Source organism: Parasteatoda tepidariorum, chromosome 10, assembly GCF_982258835.1.
Source record: "Parasteatoda tepidariorum strain Cologne lab strain chromosome 10, Ptep-v5.0, whole genome shotgun sequence".
Taxonomy (NCBI): domain Eukaryota; kingdom Metazoa; phylum Arthropoda; class Arachnida; order Araneae; family Theridiidae; genus Parasteatoda; species Parasteatoda tepidariorum.
This window is the reverse complement of record NC_141764.1, coordinates 73,784,083-73,803,664: the sequence shown is the minus strand read 5'-3', so window position 1 is coordinate 73,803,664 and position 19,582 is coordinate 73,784,083. Positions and strand designations below refer to the sequence as shown.

Genomic DNA, 19,582 nt, shown 5'->3' with positions numbered 1-19,582 from the left:
TCAAGACAGGCATGCTGTGTATATGCAGAAGACTTCATAACTGAAAGAATCGCTCGTGATTGGTACACCAAGTTAAAAAAAAAAGTGGGAAACTAGATTTCATAGACGGATATTATTCTGGACGTGTAGTTGAGTTCGATAGAAAGTGATTAACCATTTTTTGTAAGAAATTTACTGCCATTTTAAAATTAAGTTATGTTAATTTTGAGACCATCAAAATAACTGAAGAAATCTAGCTAAAAATGAGCATTTCTTACATCACCTTTTTTTTTGTAATCAAGGGTCTAATGCCGCAAAATCTAAAGACAGGTATACCGCGTATGAAGCGAATGCCATAACTGAAAGTATCACTCTTGATTGGTAGGCAAGGTTTAAAAATGGAAAATTTGATTTTAAAGACACAAATCATTCTGAGAGTGCAGTTCAGTTCAATGGTGAGCGATTAAGACATCTTTTGTGTGAAATTTCACGTCAAACAGTAGAGAAGATGTCTAAAAAAACAGGACTCTCCCATACTTTAAATATTTAAATATTTATAAAATTTATAAAAAAAAGAAACTACATGGATTTTGTTGCCAACTCAATACTTATTCGGAGCTAAATATTATAGAATTTCATCAAATAACTTATTAAAGTCTTATTTGAACTTCGTAACATTGATTTAGAAAACCAAGTAATTAAATTTCGTATTTCTCAGTAGATAATATGAACGACCATAATAGTATTAAGATGCCCGGTATAGTGCGGCTTTCAAGAGAACTCCTCCAGACACCCGTCTCGCGTCGTGGCGGGTACTATGGTTACGAGGAACAGTCACTTCGAATAGGGATGTGGGGTGGGTGAATAGTTTTATCTTAATCTGGACATAGATCGTCGTTAGTAAAGCAATCGACGCCTTCTTTCCTCTATTTCACCCCCATTTGAAATGTGATCTCACTTGTTACCATAGTAGCAGACAGTCCCAGACTTTTAGACTGGAGGAGTTCTCAAAGCCGCACTATACCTGAGACAACAATACGCTATCATGCCACAGGTTTAGGGTTATATCCTCGGGCTTTGCAAGGTTGAATCAGCCTTTCTTCCCTCAGTGGGTCGATTAAATGAGTACGAAGAATGCTTGAGGACTAAACGCAAGAGGTTGCAAGTTTGGCTAACCACCTAAGAGAAATATCTGCTCTTGCACCGCAGAGCCCAAGTTCAGAAAATCTGGAATGCGCACAGTAGGACTTAGTCTACCATGAGTCTTTAATTGAGAGGCAAAAATGTAGTTTTTTCTTCACTTTACTCAAAGTGCTGCGAAGTTTTAATTCCTCGATTACCACCAATCATTTCTTTAGCAGAAGCTATGAATTAGAGTTTATGACGTTTACTTGTTCTGGGGTTTAGCAAATTCCATAAAGAGCGTATTCCATTCGTGAACACTTTTGCACTACTTGTTCACAGACGTTCGTCTCAGACAATGTTCTTCAGAAATATTTTTCCTCTATCATTAGAGAGACTTTTAACATAGAATCCCGTTTGTTCATTCTCCCCCTATGTATAATCAACTGTGTACGTTGACGTAGCATCCTGCTTTTGTACGTTCTTGTAGCATTCCGCTTGTGCTCGTTCAAGTAGCATTCTGCACGTGTACGTTCATGTAGCATTCCGCTTGTCCACGTTCATGTATGTCAATTTTGAGCAACGCAATTATATGAGGTTCAGATTAAAGACAATGCCATCTCTTCGAAAATATTATAAGATTTTCCTGCGTCTGAAATGTAGCGGAAAAATATCTTGGTATGAATGTTATGACATATCTATTCAAAATTGTTTTCAATGCTAAAAGACAAATCTTTTAAAATTGCTATTTAAAATTCTAAACTTTCATCAGCAATTCTCTTCTAACTTAACTTGCATTTGTAATGCTAAGTTAACTTTTATTTTCTATTTCCCCTTTCTTCCGTAAAATAAATTTCAAGGCGGCGTAGTTTGAAACTGATACATATCTAGCAATAAATTGAACTTAAATCACCTATGACAAGGAATTATCCAACAATTCCAAATGATAAGAATTTAATAGCCCATTAACACTAAAAATGGAAGTCAAAAACTACTCTTTTTGGTAACGACACTCGTTTTACAATACGAGCAAATACGGAAACCTTTCAAAAATTAATGTTTCTCGACGATACTGAAGAACCAAAAGTTAACAGTTTTACGATGACAGAAATTCTCTTTTTGTATTTGTATTTTTGTACTTTACTTTGTACGTATTGTGTTTGCAGTGTTAATGGATATCTGAGACCTGGTAATGATTCTTTTTCTGCTCCGTTGAAATGGAAAAGGGATTTAACGCTTTTATTTATATATTTATTTTGACCCTTTTTCTTACGGCTGAGCAAAACTTCGTGTGTGGCTTCTTTAAAATCTTTTTCGGATTGTTGGATTTTTTTAAAAATATTTCTATTATTTTTTCCTGTTGTGGAGATTTAAATTAAAATATGGCACAGTATACACTTGTAGAATCATAATACTTTTACGATCTTAATATGTCTTAAGTTGAACCATATTATCGATCCTCATAAATATACGAAGATTCAACTTTGAACTAAATATAGTATTCTTCATAATTATTCTAAGAATCTTTTTAATTGTAAAACGTTTCCACTTGGCTGGAAGTATAGCTCTATAATACTTTATTGAAGTTTTTGTAAGCCTTAATGCAAATTTGAGCCATAATATCTATTCAACAATCAAATATTATGGTTTAATACTTAAACAATTTATCTGATTGGGGAATTTTATAACCGTTGTTGAACAGCCGAATCAATTCAACGACTACCAATGCTTAACTTCATAGCCTTGTAATTGTGAACCCAATTATGGAGAGCACCAGTATTGGGAGAAATTTTCCTTCGTAGAGGAATTTTTGATGGAACTAACCCGTATTTGTGGTACATGAAGAGGAAAACCACGGAAACCTCTCTGCCTCTTAGCCTCTAACCCATGAATCGTCTGCCACTGAGGATATTTTACGTCAGCACTGTGGTCAGAGCGAGCCAGGTGTGGAATTCGTATAGATGAGCCATCGCTAGGATTCGAATACGTGTCACCTCATTAAGTGGCGAGTGCTCTATCCCTTGAGCCACCACGCTTCATTGACTGGATAATTTGGTAATTTTTTTCTGATTGGGGTATAAAAATACACGTAATCAAAGTCAGAAGTTTTCTTACAAAGCAGAATATTAATGCACTGCCCCTCCCCCAATAATTTTACAAATATGGTAATTAAAATATTGTTGTGTGTTAAATAATACTACCGTGCACATTTTCTGTAATAATTTTTAAGTGTTTACCTTCTCCGAAAAAATAATTAAAGTTGAATCGGTACACTGAACAATATTATGATTCAAATTTGTCGCAACCATTATAAGGTGATTCATTGAATTATGATTTCGTTTCAGTTGAAACTTAGAAGTGTGTAATTTTGCTTAGAAAGTTATATTATACGCCGTAAAACAGCCTCATATACATTGAAATTTCTCTAAACCTGAACCATTTTGAGCTTTAACATCTTTCATATGTTTAAACAGTGTAGCAAAACACTATTAACGTAGGTAATGTAGTTCAATGGCGCTTCCCTTACTTGATTTCGTGGTTTCATAGCTCAAATTGAACCGAATCTTACTGATGATTTAACGAATTTCATAAATAGTTTAAACTATCGATAGAGTTTAGAAGTAAGAAAGCGGCATGTTTATTCCAAATCGAAAGACTGAATCAACATCTAATAAACAAGTGAAGTAATTTACATGAGATTTCATCAAGTAAATTTTGCATAACACTTTCTCTGGAAAATTATTGGCGTTCATGTAACAACTACAATTTACTCCACTTTTTAGTTAAAAATTATTATCATTGGATTATAATAGATTAAAAATTTGATCTCAAATTTGCACTCGAATAAGACTCCATATATTCCCTTCATTCTTCACTCGCTGGAGTTCACACCAGAAGTTTATATTGTATAGATTCCTCAATTTGTGAACTGGACAACAGGATTCCGCAGCTCTCAATCATGCAGGTCAGTACTGTAGCTCTGATACTTATCATCCGACTCCCTATATAGTAAACTATTGTACGTATCCATAAATCAGACTAGATTGCATCATTAGGTTACGCAGCTGTGCAACATTCCATTGTTAGAAGTAATATGAAAATTTAAACTAAGCCAAGGTCTGATTAATCCTCAAAGTTAGTGACAAGCTTCTGAATTTTTCAGAAAGGTTAAGAAAATTCCAGAAAATCCAGGAAAATTACACAATGCACAGTGGGCCAGCATCCAAGGTTTCGTGGCCAAAATTAGTATTTCGATAAAATTTGTTTCAAAATTTAGGAGTTTTTATTTAGGGTTTTCATGTGCAGGTAAATTGAATTCATAGTTGAAATTTTGAAATACACTTAAAATACCCCCCAAAAAAAACAAGATGGCTGAAATATGGCGAGCAGAAAAAAATATGCATATATATAGTACGTTTAAATAATTAAATATAGCAATGAAAATATAATAATTTTCGTAATTTTATATTAAAAATGAAAAGCAAATTATATTTCCGAAGTAATATTATGAAATAACGTGAATTAATTACAAAATAACCTGAAAACATGAATAAAACATAATTTTTGTTTTTCGGTTATTCAGTCCACCTTTGCAATACGGGCAAAATGGGGCAGGTTTTTTCGAAAGAAGAAACATCAAAAAAGACAACAAAAAAAATTTAGCTAATTACCTCGTGGAACTTTTTGGAGATAAGTTTCGAAAGTGATTCAAGCACTGTAAAATGTCAAATGATAAGATATAAACTATAAGTTCGTCAAGAGTATTAACTAATCCAACAAATTGAAAACTTGTACTATAATTTCAGACTAATTACTCTGATAAAAATGTAACAGAAAGGTGAAATTCCTATATATATTTCTGAAATATAAATTTAAAAGTTACATTTAAAAAAAATATTTTTAACATATTTTTCACTACATTGTACTCTCGTCGGTTCAAAATGTAAATTATAATGTTTGGAATGATTATGAATACTTAATTTGGGCGATATTAAAGCTGCCTAAACATATTTTAGTTGAAATTTAATTTTTGACTTTTGGCCAAAGATCATGGTCTTCTGGCCCACTGTGCAATGGGAAGATTTCGGAATCCTTAAAAATGTTTCTTGTTTTTCTGCCAAAAATATTACTGTTCAAAAGAAGCACATCAGCGGCCCATTATTTTCCAGGAACACTTCTAAACTTTCCTACCTTTTACAATGTAGATAATTTTGCTGAAGACCCATAGGTTGACGGTGAGAAAATTATTAAAGGCACATACGTTCCAAAATAGAGAAAAAAATGCGCCACATTAGAGAAAATTTAAACTCTACTAATTGTGCAGGTTTCTAATAAATTAGATATGAAAAAAAGACCGTTTTTCAACCTTTGCCTGGGAACATGTTTTTAAAATTGTGCGTCATCTATTTTAGATTTATACTTAGAGTTTTCTATTTAAACCGTTATTTAAGGAAATTTCATAGCATTTAAAATAGCCATTACTTTAAACAATGAAAAATCTTTGATTTAGAAATATCCTCACACTAGAGATTTTATTTATTTTACATTAAGAAATATACTAATTTAGAAAATATTTTTATTTCCTAACTTAGATACCTAACTAACAACTTTAAATAAAAGTAATATTAAATTATACTCGCAAAATGTATAGTAATGAGTGCTAATTTCTTTTTCCTTTATTATAGGTCATACGTATTTATAATTTTTAAACTTTCTTGTAGATTTTATTAAGGAAATTGACTCCAAAATACATGATGCAGAGAATACAAAAAGATTTGGCTTAATTTTTTATTACTTAAACTGATATGTTGGTTGATACATTTTTGACTCAGAATAAAATTACCAATTTTTATAAGAATTGAAAGACATAATGCAGACATTTCAAATATTAAATTGTTGCATAGTTTCCTAATATGTGCGTGAGTTTCAAATATATTTAGTTTCTAGAATAAAATTAAGCTCCTTAAGCACACTTTTTTAAATATTTCCTCCAGACACTTATTTGATTATAAAAAACCTTATATTCATAAATACTCGAAGAGTGATAAATTTCACGTATGTTCGCATATTATGCAAATAAGGTTTTTTTTATAATTATATACACTTTAAATCTTTAGATATTTATTTTACAAATTTACTTGGTAATGTTACTATGGAATAGATTTTTAAATTTGACAAATCTAAATATTTTTATCTTCGTTAAGGAAAATATTAAACTGCTTTCATTTGAAATACTTATTTTCAAGGAAATGAAAATGCTTAATTTAATTTTCAACTTTGAACATTAGTGTATCTAAGATGATAACATTTGTTGAAATATTAAGATTTATTTTTCTTAGTGACGAACAAAATTTATAATATACATTTGATTTTTTTTAAATAAAGCTATTTTTTATGTTTTATAACTGTCGTTGAACAGCAGACCCAAATTTGGGTTCAACTCCGTAGCTTTGTAATTTTGAACCCAATGCAGAGAACAAGGGAACTCTTGGATCAAATATAAAGTGAAATTTGTCTTCGTAAAGGACTTTTTGATGAAACTAACCTGAATTTGCGTTACATGGATAGGAAAACCATGCAAACCTCCCTTGGTTAGCCTAACGGTAAGAAGACTCTAGCCCATGACTCGTCGTCTACCACTGAGGATATTTCACCTCAGCACGCACTGTGGTCAGTGCAAGCCGGTTTCGGAATTCGAATCGACCAGTCGTCGCTAGGATTCGAACACGATTCACCTTATGAAAAGGCGAGCTTTCTCTCCCCTGAGCCACCACGACTCTTAATAAAACTATTTAAGGAAATAAACACTTTTATTTAAGGCAAAATATAGGCTTTTCTAAAGAACTAAATCAACACCTTTTAGAAGACAGGAAGCCTTCAGGGGTTACCATTAGCGAAAATCCCGATCCTTCAGTAGTCCAAACATTGAAATATCTGTCTTATTTAAGTCCCCACTGAGCAGTTTATTTTTGTTACGTCAGCCTAATAACTTCATCTGTGAGGAGGCCTTTTCTCTTGTTCGGAGGTGTTGGATAACCCCAATGTCCTTTAATAGCTAATTCAGACCAAACATTATTTTTAATAAATTCTTGATATTTTTTGATTTCGGATTATCTATATAATTTTTTACCTTAATAATTCTATTGTTTTCAAAATATTTTCTCAAATATACACTCCAACTTCATTTTATAAACTTTTTGAAAGAAAAGAAGATTTCTCATAAATATATTTTCAACATATTAGAAATGTATTATACACATTTTATTTTGCCTTTATTTGATAATACCATGTCTTTGATCTTTTTTTATAGCAAATAAGCTGTTTTGTTTTTATAAAAAACTGCATATCAAAATGAGGAGATATAGTTATGCACTAATATCAAAAATGATTTAATGTTGACCATTATGGCAGTAAAAAATATATTCTATCATAAAATGATGAATGTTGATCCACCGCATTTGAGGATTAAGCATCAAAGTAGTAAATCCACTTCTTGTGTAGTAAATGTTGATATTAATCCACAAATACGAAACATGAAGTAATTGTTAATTATCAAAGTTAAACAGCATATTTTATCATATAGTAATGAATGCTGTTGTTAGTGTACTGATAACAATCAACCAACATAATGCATCATAAAGTGAGGGTTCAACATTGATTAATATCATTTGATGGTTGACCATCATAGCAGTAAATCAAGATATCGCATCATAACTGGTGTATGTTATTGGTATACCAATACCTAGTTTACCTTCATCATGGTAAAACACCATATTGCGCCATATTTCGATGGGTGTTGTTGATTCAACATTAACAAACATAAAATACTAGTTGACCATAACTGTTTCAAAACAGCATCTTCCATCATATTTTGATAGTTGTTGTTGGTCCAAGAATGAAACAAATTAAACGATGTCCAAAATAAGAGGATAAGGTATACTTTATGCTATGTAGACTAAACCAAAAAGAAAGAAAAGCAACGTGAATAAGGTACAAATGAAAAAAACAGAAAAAGACATATAATAGTTTCGGTTCTATGAACAGGACCCTTACTCCGTGTCTAAACATCAAATAATGGCTGAGAAGTTAAGATACAAGCACGTGCCGAGTGATTTGTCCAATATGGACAGAGTTTGAAAAAGTTTTAAGAAAAGATAGATAAAAATATGGGAGTTATTCCATAATTTGAAATATTCTAATAATTTAGTCAATGATCATTTTTGTATCCCACCATTCAAAATGTTTGAAAGTCTATTCTAATTTGCACTCTAAGTTTCCCGCCAATTGCCTTAACACCTCTTTTTTATCTCTCTCTTTGTATGATCTTGTTCAAACGTGTTTCTTGGTTCATCATGGTTAAACCAGTTTCGCATGTTTTGACTCTTTACTTCACAACCATTATTTGGTTTTTTGACACTCAGGAAGACTCTTATTTTTAGAACCGAAATTATAATATGTTCATTTCTGTATTTTCATTTATGCTTTATTAACGTTTTTTTTTCTTTCTGGTTTATTCAAAAAATGATAGTCAGCTATCATTATAGTAACAAACATCTTCCATATTTTGATGGTAGTTCTTCCAACAATTGAAAACATAAAATGATTGACCATCATAATAGTAAACTGCGTTTTCCATCATATTTTTCTTATTGATACCTAATTTGATTATTGATCATTATAATAGTAACAATACATCTTCTACCTTTGATGTTGGTCTATGCAAAATCAAACATTACTTGAGGGTCTACTATCATAGAACTAAGGCATTATTTTCCTTTGAAGTGATAAAAGTTTGTCAGACCATTCAAAACCATCAAAACATGATGGAATTGTTTCATGTTGGGGACCATCAGCGCATGTTGGACCATTACGAATCATATTAAATCCAACATGAACCAAAATTCTTTGATCAAGAATTTGTCTTGGGAATTTTTCTTTAAAACAACAGAGTATGCTGTAATAACTGTCCTGAATATTTTAAACGGATGCAACTTACATATCATATATTAGTAGGCGAAATAAATATTTATCATAATTGACAATATTTATGCTTTATAAATCAACTTTAAATCTATTTTCGTTGAAACGAATGAAACCTGTACTTTTTTTCTTTGATTTCTCGTGATTCTTTGATTCTCAAATAATTTCTCATCCAATAAACATTTTTGTATTAAATCCCGAAAACTAATATAATATTCAATAAAAAATTTATTCTATGTATTATTATTCAATTTAATGCGATGTACTAAAATGTAGAAAACTACTCGGCAGATCTTCTTTAAGAATAAATCCAAGAATGTTTTATTTTATCCAATCCCGGAAGGAACACTTTTATATAACTTTTTCTTCTTATCATTACAATACTCAGTTCCTCTTATGCCCTCAGGGGTTGAGATGGGTCAAGCAGCGTTTATCCTTGCAACAGTTTGTTTTTCTTATATCCTGCTATTGCAAGATGTATAAATTCAAGATGTATAAATTTATCAAGATGTATAAATTAATCTGCAAATAATGAAGCATTGTTAGAATTAAATGATTTTTTTATTCATAAATATATGTTCATTTATAAAAACTTAGCAGTTGGGTGTACGAATTAGGTTAATCAGCAACTTATTTTTATGATATATGAAGATAGATGGCATTAATCTCGGCCCTAAATAAAAAATATGGTCAAAACTACTAGAATAAGGTAAAATTTATTGTGTATTTGGATCTGGAGCATTAAAAATCTCGGTAATTATAACCACAGCGCTATAGAAATGGTTTTAGTTAAATTTGTAATAAAATATTGTTTTATAATGTGTCTTAAGATTAGGTAAATATGATAAAATTTGGTAATTTTACCATGATACTTTAGAGCATGGTATTAAAACCTTTTACTCCTTTAAATATGCTTTTCAGATTTGCATTATTAATAAATGTGTGGTAATAAGAACTTTAGTTTTGAAAACAAGAATTTCCTTTAAACCGTTACCATATGAACGAAAAAATCACTAAATCTAAATGAATGGCTTATATATAGCATATTTTGGATTTTTTAACTAGAATTATGGTTCTTTTTACCATAAGAGAATATGTGTACACAGTTTAGAATTATCGTAATCATTTAGTACGGTAATTTTACTAGAATTTTTTTTCCATGTTCCAAAAAATCCTGCATTTTTTTAATACGTGATTTATGTATTTGAAATAACTACTCTTAAATAAATTGAATTATAAAATTATAATGAAAAATATAAATACAAATGATTTTATTTTATAGTAGCTTTTAATATAAGAATAGAATTAGAGATGAGAATTATAATTAAAAACTATGAATATAAATGATTTTATTTTATGGTAGATTTTAATATAAGAATAGAATTAGAGATAAGAATTATAATTAAAAAATATGAATACAAATTATTTTATTTTATGGTAGATTTTAGAGTAATGCAAATTAAAACAATTTTAATACGATAATAAAATAATAAGATGCTCAGCCAAATTGAATAACTGCATTATGAAACCATGTTTAATAAATTTTATTTGGACGTTTATATGTATCAGCTTGACATTTCATTAAGTCTTAGTGCTATTTAAAATTGCTGAAAGTGAATCATTTGTTTATCAACAAAAATATAAATTAATTTCAGAATTACTGAAGTTTGAAACAAATAAATTTTAGAATAATACAAATTGCAATACGTCACCTAAAGCGGCACCAATACCTCGCAGTAATTGTATTTTATTGTGAAGACATATTTAAATGCAATTAAATTAAAACAATATAAAATGCAAACAATCAAATTCCACTCTCTCCCCTCAGCGGGCTGCGGAAAAATTATGAAGCCTTGACTGGTCCCGCGATAATAAAAAGATAACACTGCTTTCAGATGTTTCAGCATAACATAATATGACGCTTCAGAGCTTTTTAAAATTTTTAAAACTGTATCATTTGCTTATAAATACAAAGACAAATTAATTCCTGAGAATTTTGAAGCAAACGAAAAAAAGGCTAATATTTTTAATCAGTTTCAACAATCTTTGATACAGAATTACAATGTAAATCTATTTATAATTTAAACAATAATTTCTTCCCTGAATAGATAAAGTCGATTTCCATTTAAACGAAAAACCAACAACGTCCGCTATAATTATCTCTCAGAAACAACATAATAAAAATTCATTTATTCTCTGCGCGCACCTTTTATAATTTTCTTTTTCTAGTCATTTCCATACTAACTCAATTTACGACCCCACCAGAAACAAACATTCGTGTTATAAGATTCGATTTCCCTACACCCACTGAAAAAAAAAGAATAAAATGGAACAAAAAAAACAAATCCTCATTTTATGTTATTCTCCGTGTTTCAATCATTAGATGGAAGCATTATTATTGCATTTATCATACTTTTATACGCTTCGCTAAAAAGAGATTCAATCAACTACTCTTTTGCTTCAGCGAATTCTCACGTCAAAACATTCTTTAGAAAATATTCGATTTTATTTTTTCATCAGCTTCATTCTTTTAAAGATAAATGAGCAAAACTTGCGTCCATTCGCACAAACGCCATGGAATAAATATACTTCTTTTATACAAGAACTTTGTGGTTCTTAGAAAAGGGGCAAATTATCAACTCTTTTTAGCACTTCAGTGAATTGATCTCTTCTTATTGAGGGGCTTAGTACCTAATAAAAAGTGTTACGTCTTCATTAGGGCATGTGTGGAATTTTTTTGTGATGTTGTCAGCGAACAAGAATAAGTTTTCTTGTTGTATATTAGAACTGGATATTATTTTTTTACACAGAGGAATCAGCGTATTTCTTTGAATGGCATATATTTTGCTTAGGACGAAATGTTTCTTATTTCTGAGAAAAAGAAAGAATCATTATGTTTGTATCTATGAAATAGCCAGATGAATTTAGTCATGAAAAGAAGGTCTGTAGTTTTTAAATATGAATTTACATGCCGGGATCAACAAAAGTTTAAACTTTTTAGCTACCTAGTTATGTAGTTTTTACTAACGGTTTCTTAGATTTTTTGCTGTAAAAGAAACACTCATCGCAGTGAATTTAAATGAATTGAAAGAGAGATATTGTCAATTTGATACTACAATAATTAGGAAACAATAATTATAAAGAAGATGCCCTTATCTTTATTTTAACTTTCACATTTTGTAATAATTTGAAGTGTAAAAACTAGCGTTTTATGCAATTAATATTAAGCATTAAAGATATTTAAATATTAAAATCGGGATTTCAACAAAGTGAAAGTTTTATAATTGACGTCGAACAGTCTACCCAAATCTGAATTCACAACTATCAATGTTTTACTTCGTGGTCTTGTAATTTTGAACCCAATCCAGAAGACAAGGGAACTCCTGGATCAAGCATTGGGACAAACTAGTCTTTGTGAAGGACATTTTGATGATACTAACACGCACATGGAGAAAGAAACAACAGAAGATTTCCATGGTAAGCCCGAAGACAAAGGGATTCTAACCCATGATTCGTATACCACAGGAGTTTTTGTCTGCTCTGTGGTCGGTGCAAGTTGAAGGAAGAATTTATTTGTATCAATCCGCCACATCTCTTATTCGAACCTGGGTCATCTAATAGGGAGGTGAACGCTCCATCCCCAGAGCCACCGCGACTCAAAGTGAAAGTGTAAGAATGTGAGAAGTGATCTGAAATCAACCGCGTAAACTGTTTTGGGGGATAACGAATGAAATCGAGCAGTGATGAAGCAACCAACATTTTTTTTTTAATAATTTGAAACCAAAAACATGTCTCAATTAGTTAAGAAATGTTTAAAAAAAAGGAATGATGTTATATTCTTAATAAAAAAAATTATTGCTGCAAATTTACAATTCTGTTATTGCTTTCATGTCTACCATCATGGATAACAAACTATGATAAAAAATATCAAGTGTATTTTTAAGATAAAACCCTATTTTTACGAGCCTTTCTAAAATGTTTGTAATACAGGGAGAGGAGATCTAAAATTCTATTTTGATGTGCTTCTTCGGTTTAATGTCTTTTTCATTCAACTAAAGTATATAGAGTTGATGAACCTACATTTGGAAATATTCTTCAAAACAGGAATAAATACGTTCGTAAAATTCTTTACCTGGGTTAAAATTGTGTTTTTATGCAGCAAAAGTAAGTCGTAAAAATGTGTTCTTAAAAATTTATTTGAAATATTTTGCAAAATATTTTCTTACATTTTAAAATTTATCAAACATATTTTATATGTTGTTTTGGTAAAAAAAAAAGAAAACATTGTTATCCATGAAACTTTTAGCAATCGATATGGGTGCTAACTTCGTATAAAAAATGGTTTACTTTCATTGCATAAATACTTTGGATTTATTTGGCGGTGAAAATTTTACATAAAGTCGAATTTCATAATCTTGCAAACATTACTTTAGTTTAGAAACAAAAATATGGAAAACTCTAAAAACATCTACACAGCCACGGTAGCTATAGGAATAAAGTTTTCGCCTCCCGATGAGGTGACGCAGGTTCGAATCCCAACGATGGCTGGTCGATACGAATTCTGCACAGACTACAATAGTGACGTAAGATATCTTCGGTTGTAGACGGATCATGGGTTAGAGACCCTTTGCCGTCAGGCTAACAGCTAGGGACTTTCGTGATTTTCTTCTCCATGTAAAGCAAATGCTGGTTAGTTCCCTCAGAAACTTCTCCATGAAGGCTAATTTCACTCTATATTTGATCCAGAAGCTCTCTTGTCTTCTGGATTGGGTTGAAAATTACAAGGCTGTGGAGTTGAACATTGGTAGTCGTAAACTCAGAAATGGGCTGGTTTTTAAACTCCGATTATAAAATAAAATAAATCTCTACGAATTTTAGCACGTAAATTTATTCCAAAACTTAGAGATTTAAATTTATACTCATATATTTTGAAATTATGTTTGAAATGTTTCAGTAATTTTTCAAATAAATTAACTAATAAAATGATTTTAGAAAGAAAAAAACATGTCTCACAGTTATACTTAATTATTTTTATTTTAATAAATAAATTTACCATCTTCAAACAATTAAATAAATTCAACCAAAAATATTTACAAAATTTAAGCAAAAAATTAAAATGTCCTTTATATATTTAAACATGTATAAAGTGAAAAATGTCTATAGATTTACTGGTTACAACATGTTGCTACTTTTCTTTACAGGTTTAGATAGTGTTTTGGATATTTCTCAGGGTGTAGTCTGATATCTTGATGTGTACAATAGTAAAGATAAAGTTTAGTGAATGGGATGGCCACTCTTTTCAAAAAAGTAAGTAAAATATTTGACATTTTTATAGCTTAAGTATTTGAAATACACTGAAAAAAATTCCGGGTCAAATTACGGTATAAAATACCAACAATGTCGATGCAACGCGTATAAAATCCATTTTACCGTAAAATTCATTTTTACCGTAAATTATAATTCCTCAATTTTTACAGAAATATATTTTTATTCGAGTGATCGATTGATTTTACGATAATTATTACTGTAAAAATTGCGGTGCATCAAACATTTTGTTCCGAAACATGTTCCGATAAAAAATGGATTTTACTGTAAAAAAGTATCGACACCCTGAGTATCGATATTTTTTATTGTAATAGGATTCGAAATTTTTGATAGTGCAGAAACTTAGTTTTTTTTTTTTTTTTTTTTTTTTTTTTAAAATTTTTAGCTTCAAGAATACTGAATAATATTGACATTTAATTTCTGATATGAGTATTCTTTCGATTTTAAGTTTAATAGTTATTACGAGGTAGCATGAGCGGTTTTAACATATTGAAGGTTTCAGTTATACTGTCTTTTGCATATTCAGAAATTTTCTTTGAGGCCTGGGCCAACCGGACTTTGTAGGGGTCAGAAAACTGGACTTGCATCAGAAAAGTTCGGGGCTCGAATCCCAGACAAAGCATGGATGTTCTTTCATTCTCTGTACTATATCTGCCGTTACTATGGGAGCAACGCTAGCCCACCCAATATGTTGACCTTGAAAGAGTGGCCAACAAATTTGCGCTTCAGATGCCTGGTCATTCCCCAGGTGGACATTGGAAAAAAAATTCAGAGGACAGGCATTCATATACAGCTTATCCGAGCTTCATTACAAAATCATCAAACTTAAATTCTCTTTTATATAAGATAAAAAAAAATTTTCTTCCTAAAACCATTTTATTTTGTTTTATAACCAGCTTTCGAACCTATTCTGTGTTTATGACCTTTAATGTTGTTCAACTCTGCAGCATTGTAATTTTGAGCCCAACTCAGAAGACAAGAGAACTCCTGGATTAAGCACTAAGAAGAACTAGCCTTCGATTTTCGTTTAGACCTAACCCAAATTTTAGTTACTTAGTGGGGAAAACCATGAGCACCTACCACAGCCAGACGGAAAGGGATTCCAAAACCATTTGAATTTTATTTCTAGCTCAAATATAATTGAAGTTACGTATTTTTTAAATTATTTTCCCACGAGGCTCTCCAATTTAACGTTATGTCTCAAAACATGTTTTCTCATTATTTACTCCATTTTTAATAGCGATATCTTTAATTCGGATAGTCCTAGTTACTTTAAATTTTGAACAGATTTCTTCTGTATATTTGAGTCCAGGAAACAGACTATACACACTAACTAATCAAAATATTATTTTATGTTTTACAGCCATATTAAAAAAAATGTTCATTTGAGGATCAAAGAGGAACGATTTATGTCCATTTAAAACAAAAATGACGATTTGATCATCTGTTACATTTTGACGATTACTGAATTTTGACAAATCTATAATGTGAAAAACATGTTCTCTCCGAGAGTTATATCATAGGGAAAATAGACCGTACTGTAAAAAACCATTCCCATAGGAGCGTAAAATGTTTTCCCCCCCTCCAAATTAGCTATTATCGACTTAAGCCATCGTGGTCTTCAGTTGTACTTTTGACAGTTTTTACTGAATTTGTTGATATATGTGCAATAATTTTTTTTTTTTAGATTTATTCTAAAGCTGATGCTTACTATGTTTGTTATTTACAAACACTATGAAGCAACCAAAAATTAAAAAAATAATAATAATAATTTGTAGCTGAGGTATGGTTTCTTAAAAAAAGAATACGAATTTCTACCTGTTCTCAGCCCCCACCTTATCATTAATTTTTATTTACGATTTCAATGAATAAATATCGTGTTTTATAGCATAATGCATTCGCAAATGTGAACAAAATTAAAGTCCAAACTAAATATTTAAAAAATTAGATTATCTAGCAATGACTGGATACGGGGTGATATTTAACGATTGCTGAAGATTAGACAGGGTGCAAGGTATTAAATTAATTCTGCTGTTGTTGTCTCTAATGCCACTTGCCAATACCAGCAAGCCTGCTGAGTGAAACCAAATTTAAGATAGAGGGTGCTTTTCTTGCGAACTAATCCATACATTCATATATTCATCCACTTCGCAATTTTGACCTGAACCAGAAACTGATCAGTCTCCTATTCAGTACCCCAAGAAGAGTTAATTTGTTATGGGAACTTGGAGGACTTTGTGATCTGATAGATTTAACTTGCACCCGTCACTATTTAATACACAGGGAGTCTTCGGTAGGTGAAGATCGAACTCACGACCTTACTAAATCAATTCTTTTGCAATTATATTAAAAAGAAAGATTGCTAACTTTGTTAGGAAAGAACATAAAATACAAAACTCATTACTTGACCTTTTTTTTAAAAATCAAAATTACTACGACCTAAACGTTGAAGTATTTTTAATATCTGTGTTAAAATGTAAAAGTATTTCTATCAACTAAACTTTCTTCATACTAAATATAGAATCTCTCATCTGTGTTTTCTGTTTTATAAATAAATTTTTTGCATTGGTTTTTAAAAAAGTGCATTTACTTTTCACATGCATTATACAAAAACTTTTTATTTATAAAATATAAAACACAAAAGATACTAAGCTTATTATAAAATTTAATGCCTTTCTCAATAGTATATGACTTTTTTGTAAACAAAAAGGATAAAAATTTATTTAAAAGGAATATTCTAATTAAAACGTAACGTATGACGACATTTTTTTCTTGACACGAACAAATTCCCCATGGGGATATTTTTTCCCTTTAAAAACATCCAAAACATACGCACTAATTAGGAAAACGAAAGTTGGATATAAATAATAAAAAAAAGTATCTCCAATACAATTATTTGAATTCCTTTTTCATTTTTTATAAAGCTTTTCAAAAAACTATTTCACAGTTTGTATTGAAAAAGTCATGATCTTTGATCAGTGTTATTATAATAATTAAACTTTCTATGCCTGCTTCAATTCTTTATTCGGAATAATGTTTAATTCTTTAAGTTATTCTGAATAAAGGACATATAGATGTTGATATTTAAAGGGGAATAGCAGTTCCTCTTCGTATGGGAAATCGATTGAGAACCTGTCAACACCAGAAATCATCGATCTTATCTTATGTGTTTTTCCTTTCAAAGTAGGGCTTTTTATTCTTTATCAATAGTTTTTATTTTCACTTTTTATTAGCACTTATATTGATAGGTAAAATATTAATAGAAAGAAAAGATATTGGATTTAAATTTTTACATGAAATTTTTAAAAACATATAGTTATATTAATTCAGACGGATATTCATGTATTATGCATATGTACCCAATAGTGGTAAAATGGCTCTTCTTCTTCATACGGCAGTGGCAGTTTATTACTTCATAATTTTTTTTCCAGGGTCATGTGGAATTAGGGTGCACCCTAAATTAATTCAATTACGGTAGAGGATGATAACGGGGTATTTATTTTTATTAGCACTTATATTAATAGGTAAAATATTAATTAGAATACCAGATATTATAATTAAATTTTACACAAATTTTTAAAAACATATAGTTATAGTAATATGTACATATATTTACGTATTATGCGTAAGTCACCAGTAGTGGTAAAATGTCGCCTCTGCTTCATTTGACAATGGCAGTCCATACTTCAAATTTTTTCTTATTTTTAACCAGGATCGTATAGAATTAGGGTGCGACCCTAAATTTGAATTCAATAATGACAGAGGGTGATATCAGGGTATTTTATTTTTAATTTTTATCAGCACTTATATTTATGGGTTAAATATTTATGAGAATACCAGATATTGGAAATGAAACTTTATATGGATATTTTAAAATATATAGTTATAGTAATATATACATACGTTTATGTATTATGCGTTTGTTACCAGTAGTGGTAAAATGGCGCTTCTCAGTTATATGGCAGTGGCAGTTGATACTTCCAATTTCTTTTTAAAAACTAATGCATACATACTCATATGTTCTGAGAATCATTTAGTGAATAAATGATTTTTTTCTGTAGGGGGAATCAAATTTGCACGAAAATACATGCCTAAATTTTCAAAAACAAAAATTTATATTCGTTTAAAAATATGATAATTTTATAAAATGTGATGATTATTGTAATAATTACAAAATCTAATGATTAAAGGGGATGATTAATGAGACGGTTGCAAAATATGGTGATTTTTAAGACTCTTAGAGAAAATTAAAAATACAAAGCATCGTTGCTGGGTGAACTTGTCAAGACATGTTGGCAACGTTCAATAAACGTTTTAAAGTAGCATTCAAAAAGTGTTAATATTCCTTAGATACACATTGTTTATATTTGAATAATGATGCAAAACATTTGTGTTCTCCATTTCAGTGCGAGTGTTTATATTTAATGGAATGATTTTTAAAACACTTAAAGAAAATTAGAAATTTGAAACATCACAAACTTTTATTTAAAATACTTAAGACAAAAATTATAATATTTACCGATACTTAATTTGTTATAGAATATTCTTAGCTATTTTGCAAAACAACTGCGTTTCAAAATGGCTTGCGGCGTTAAGTTGTCAAGACAAGTTGCTGACGAATTCAAATAAATGCTTTAAACTAAAATTCAGAAGGTGTTATTATTCCTCAGATACACATTATTTATCATCGGAAAGTGATGTTTTGTGTAAACAGGTGTGTTTTTCATTTCAGCATGAGTGTCTAGATTTGCTCTCAAATTTTCAGTTTGTATCCAATAACCGGTTTCAAAAGATATTGTAGAAGTCAATATTTAGAATTTTAGAGAAAATAATTGAATTTTCAGTTTATATCCAATACACTAACCGGTTTATAAAGATATTGTAGAAGTTAATATTTAGAATTTTAGAGAAAATAATTAAACTTTCAGTTTATATCCAATACACTAACCGGCTTATAAAGATATTGTAGAAGTCAATATTTAGAATTTTAGAGAAAATAATTGCATTTTCAGTTTATATCCAATACACTAACCGGTTTATAAAGATAGTGTAGAAGTCAATATTTAAAATTTTAGAGAAAATAATTGAATTTTCAGTTTATATCCAATACACTAACCGGTTTATAAAAATATTGTAGAAGTCAATATTTAGAATTTTAGAGAAAATAATTGAATTT

The 19,582-nt window shown here is 30.1% G+C and overlaps 1 protein-coding gene across 3 annotated transcripts in view; it reads left to right on the top strand.

Moving 5' to 3' along the window:
• LOC107453302 (suppressor of lurcher protein 1) overlaps positions 1–19,582 on the top strand; it is a 1,096,374-nt gene that overhangs the window by 323,415 nt on the left and 753,377 nt on the right. For all 3 annotated transcript variants that reach the window (XM_071184104.2, XM_071184106.2, XM_071184105.2), the window contains exon 2: positions 14,283–14,388. In XM_071184104.2, coding sequence (XP_071040205.1) covers positions 14,368–14,388 — 21 coding nt within the window. In that variant the 5' untranslated portion in view covers positions 14,283–14,367. The remainder of the gene's footprint in view (positions 1–14,282; positions 14,389–19,582) is intronic.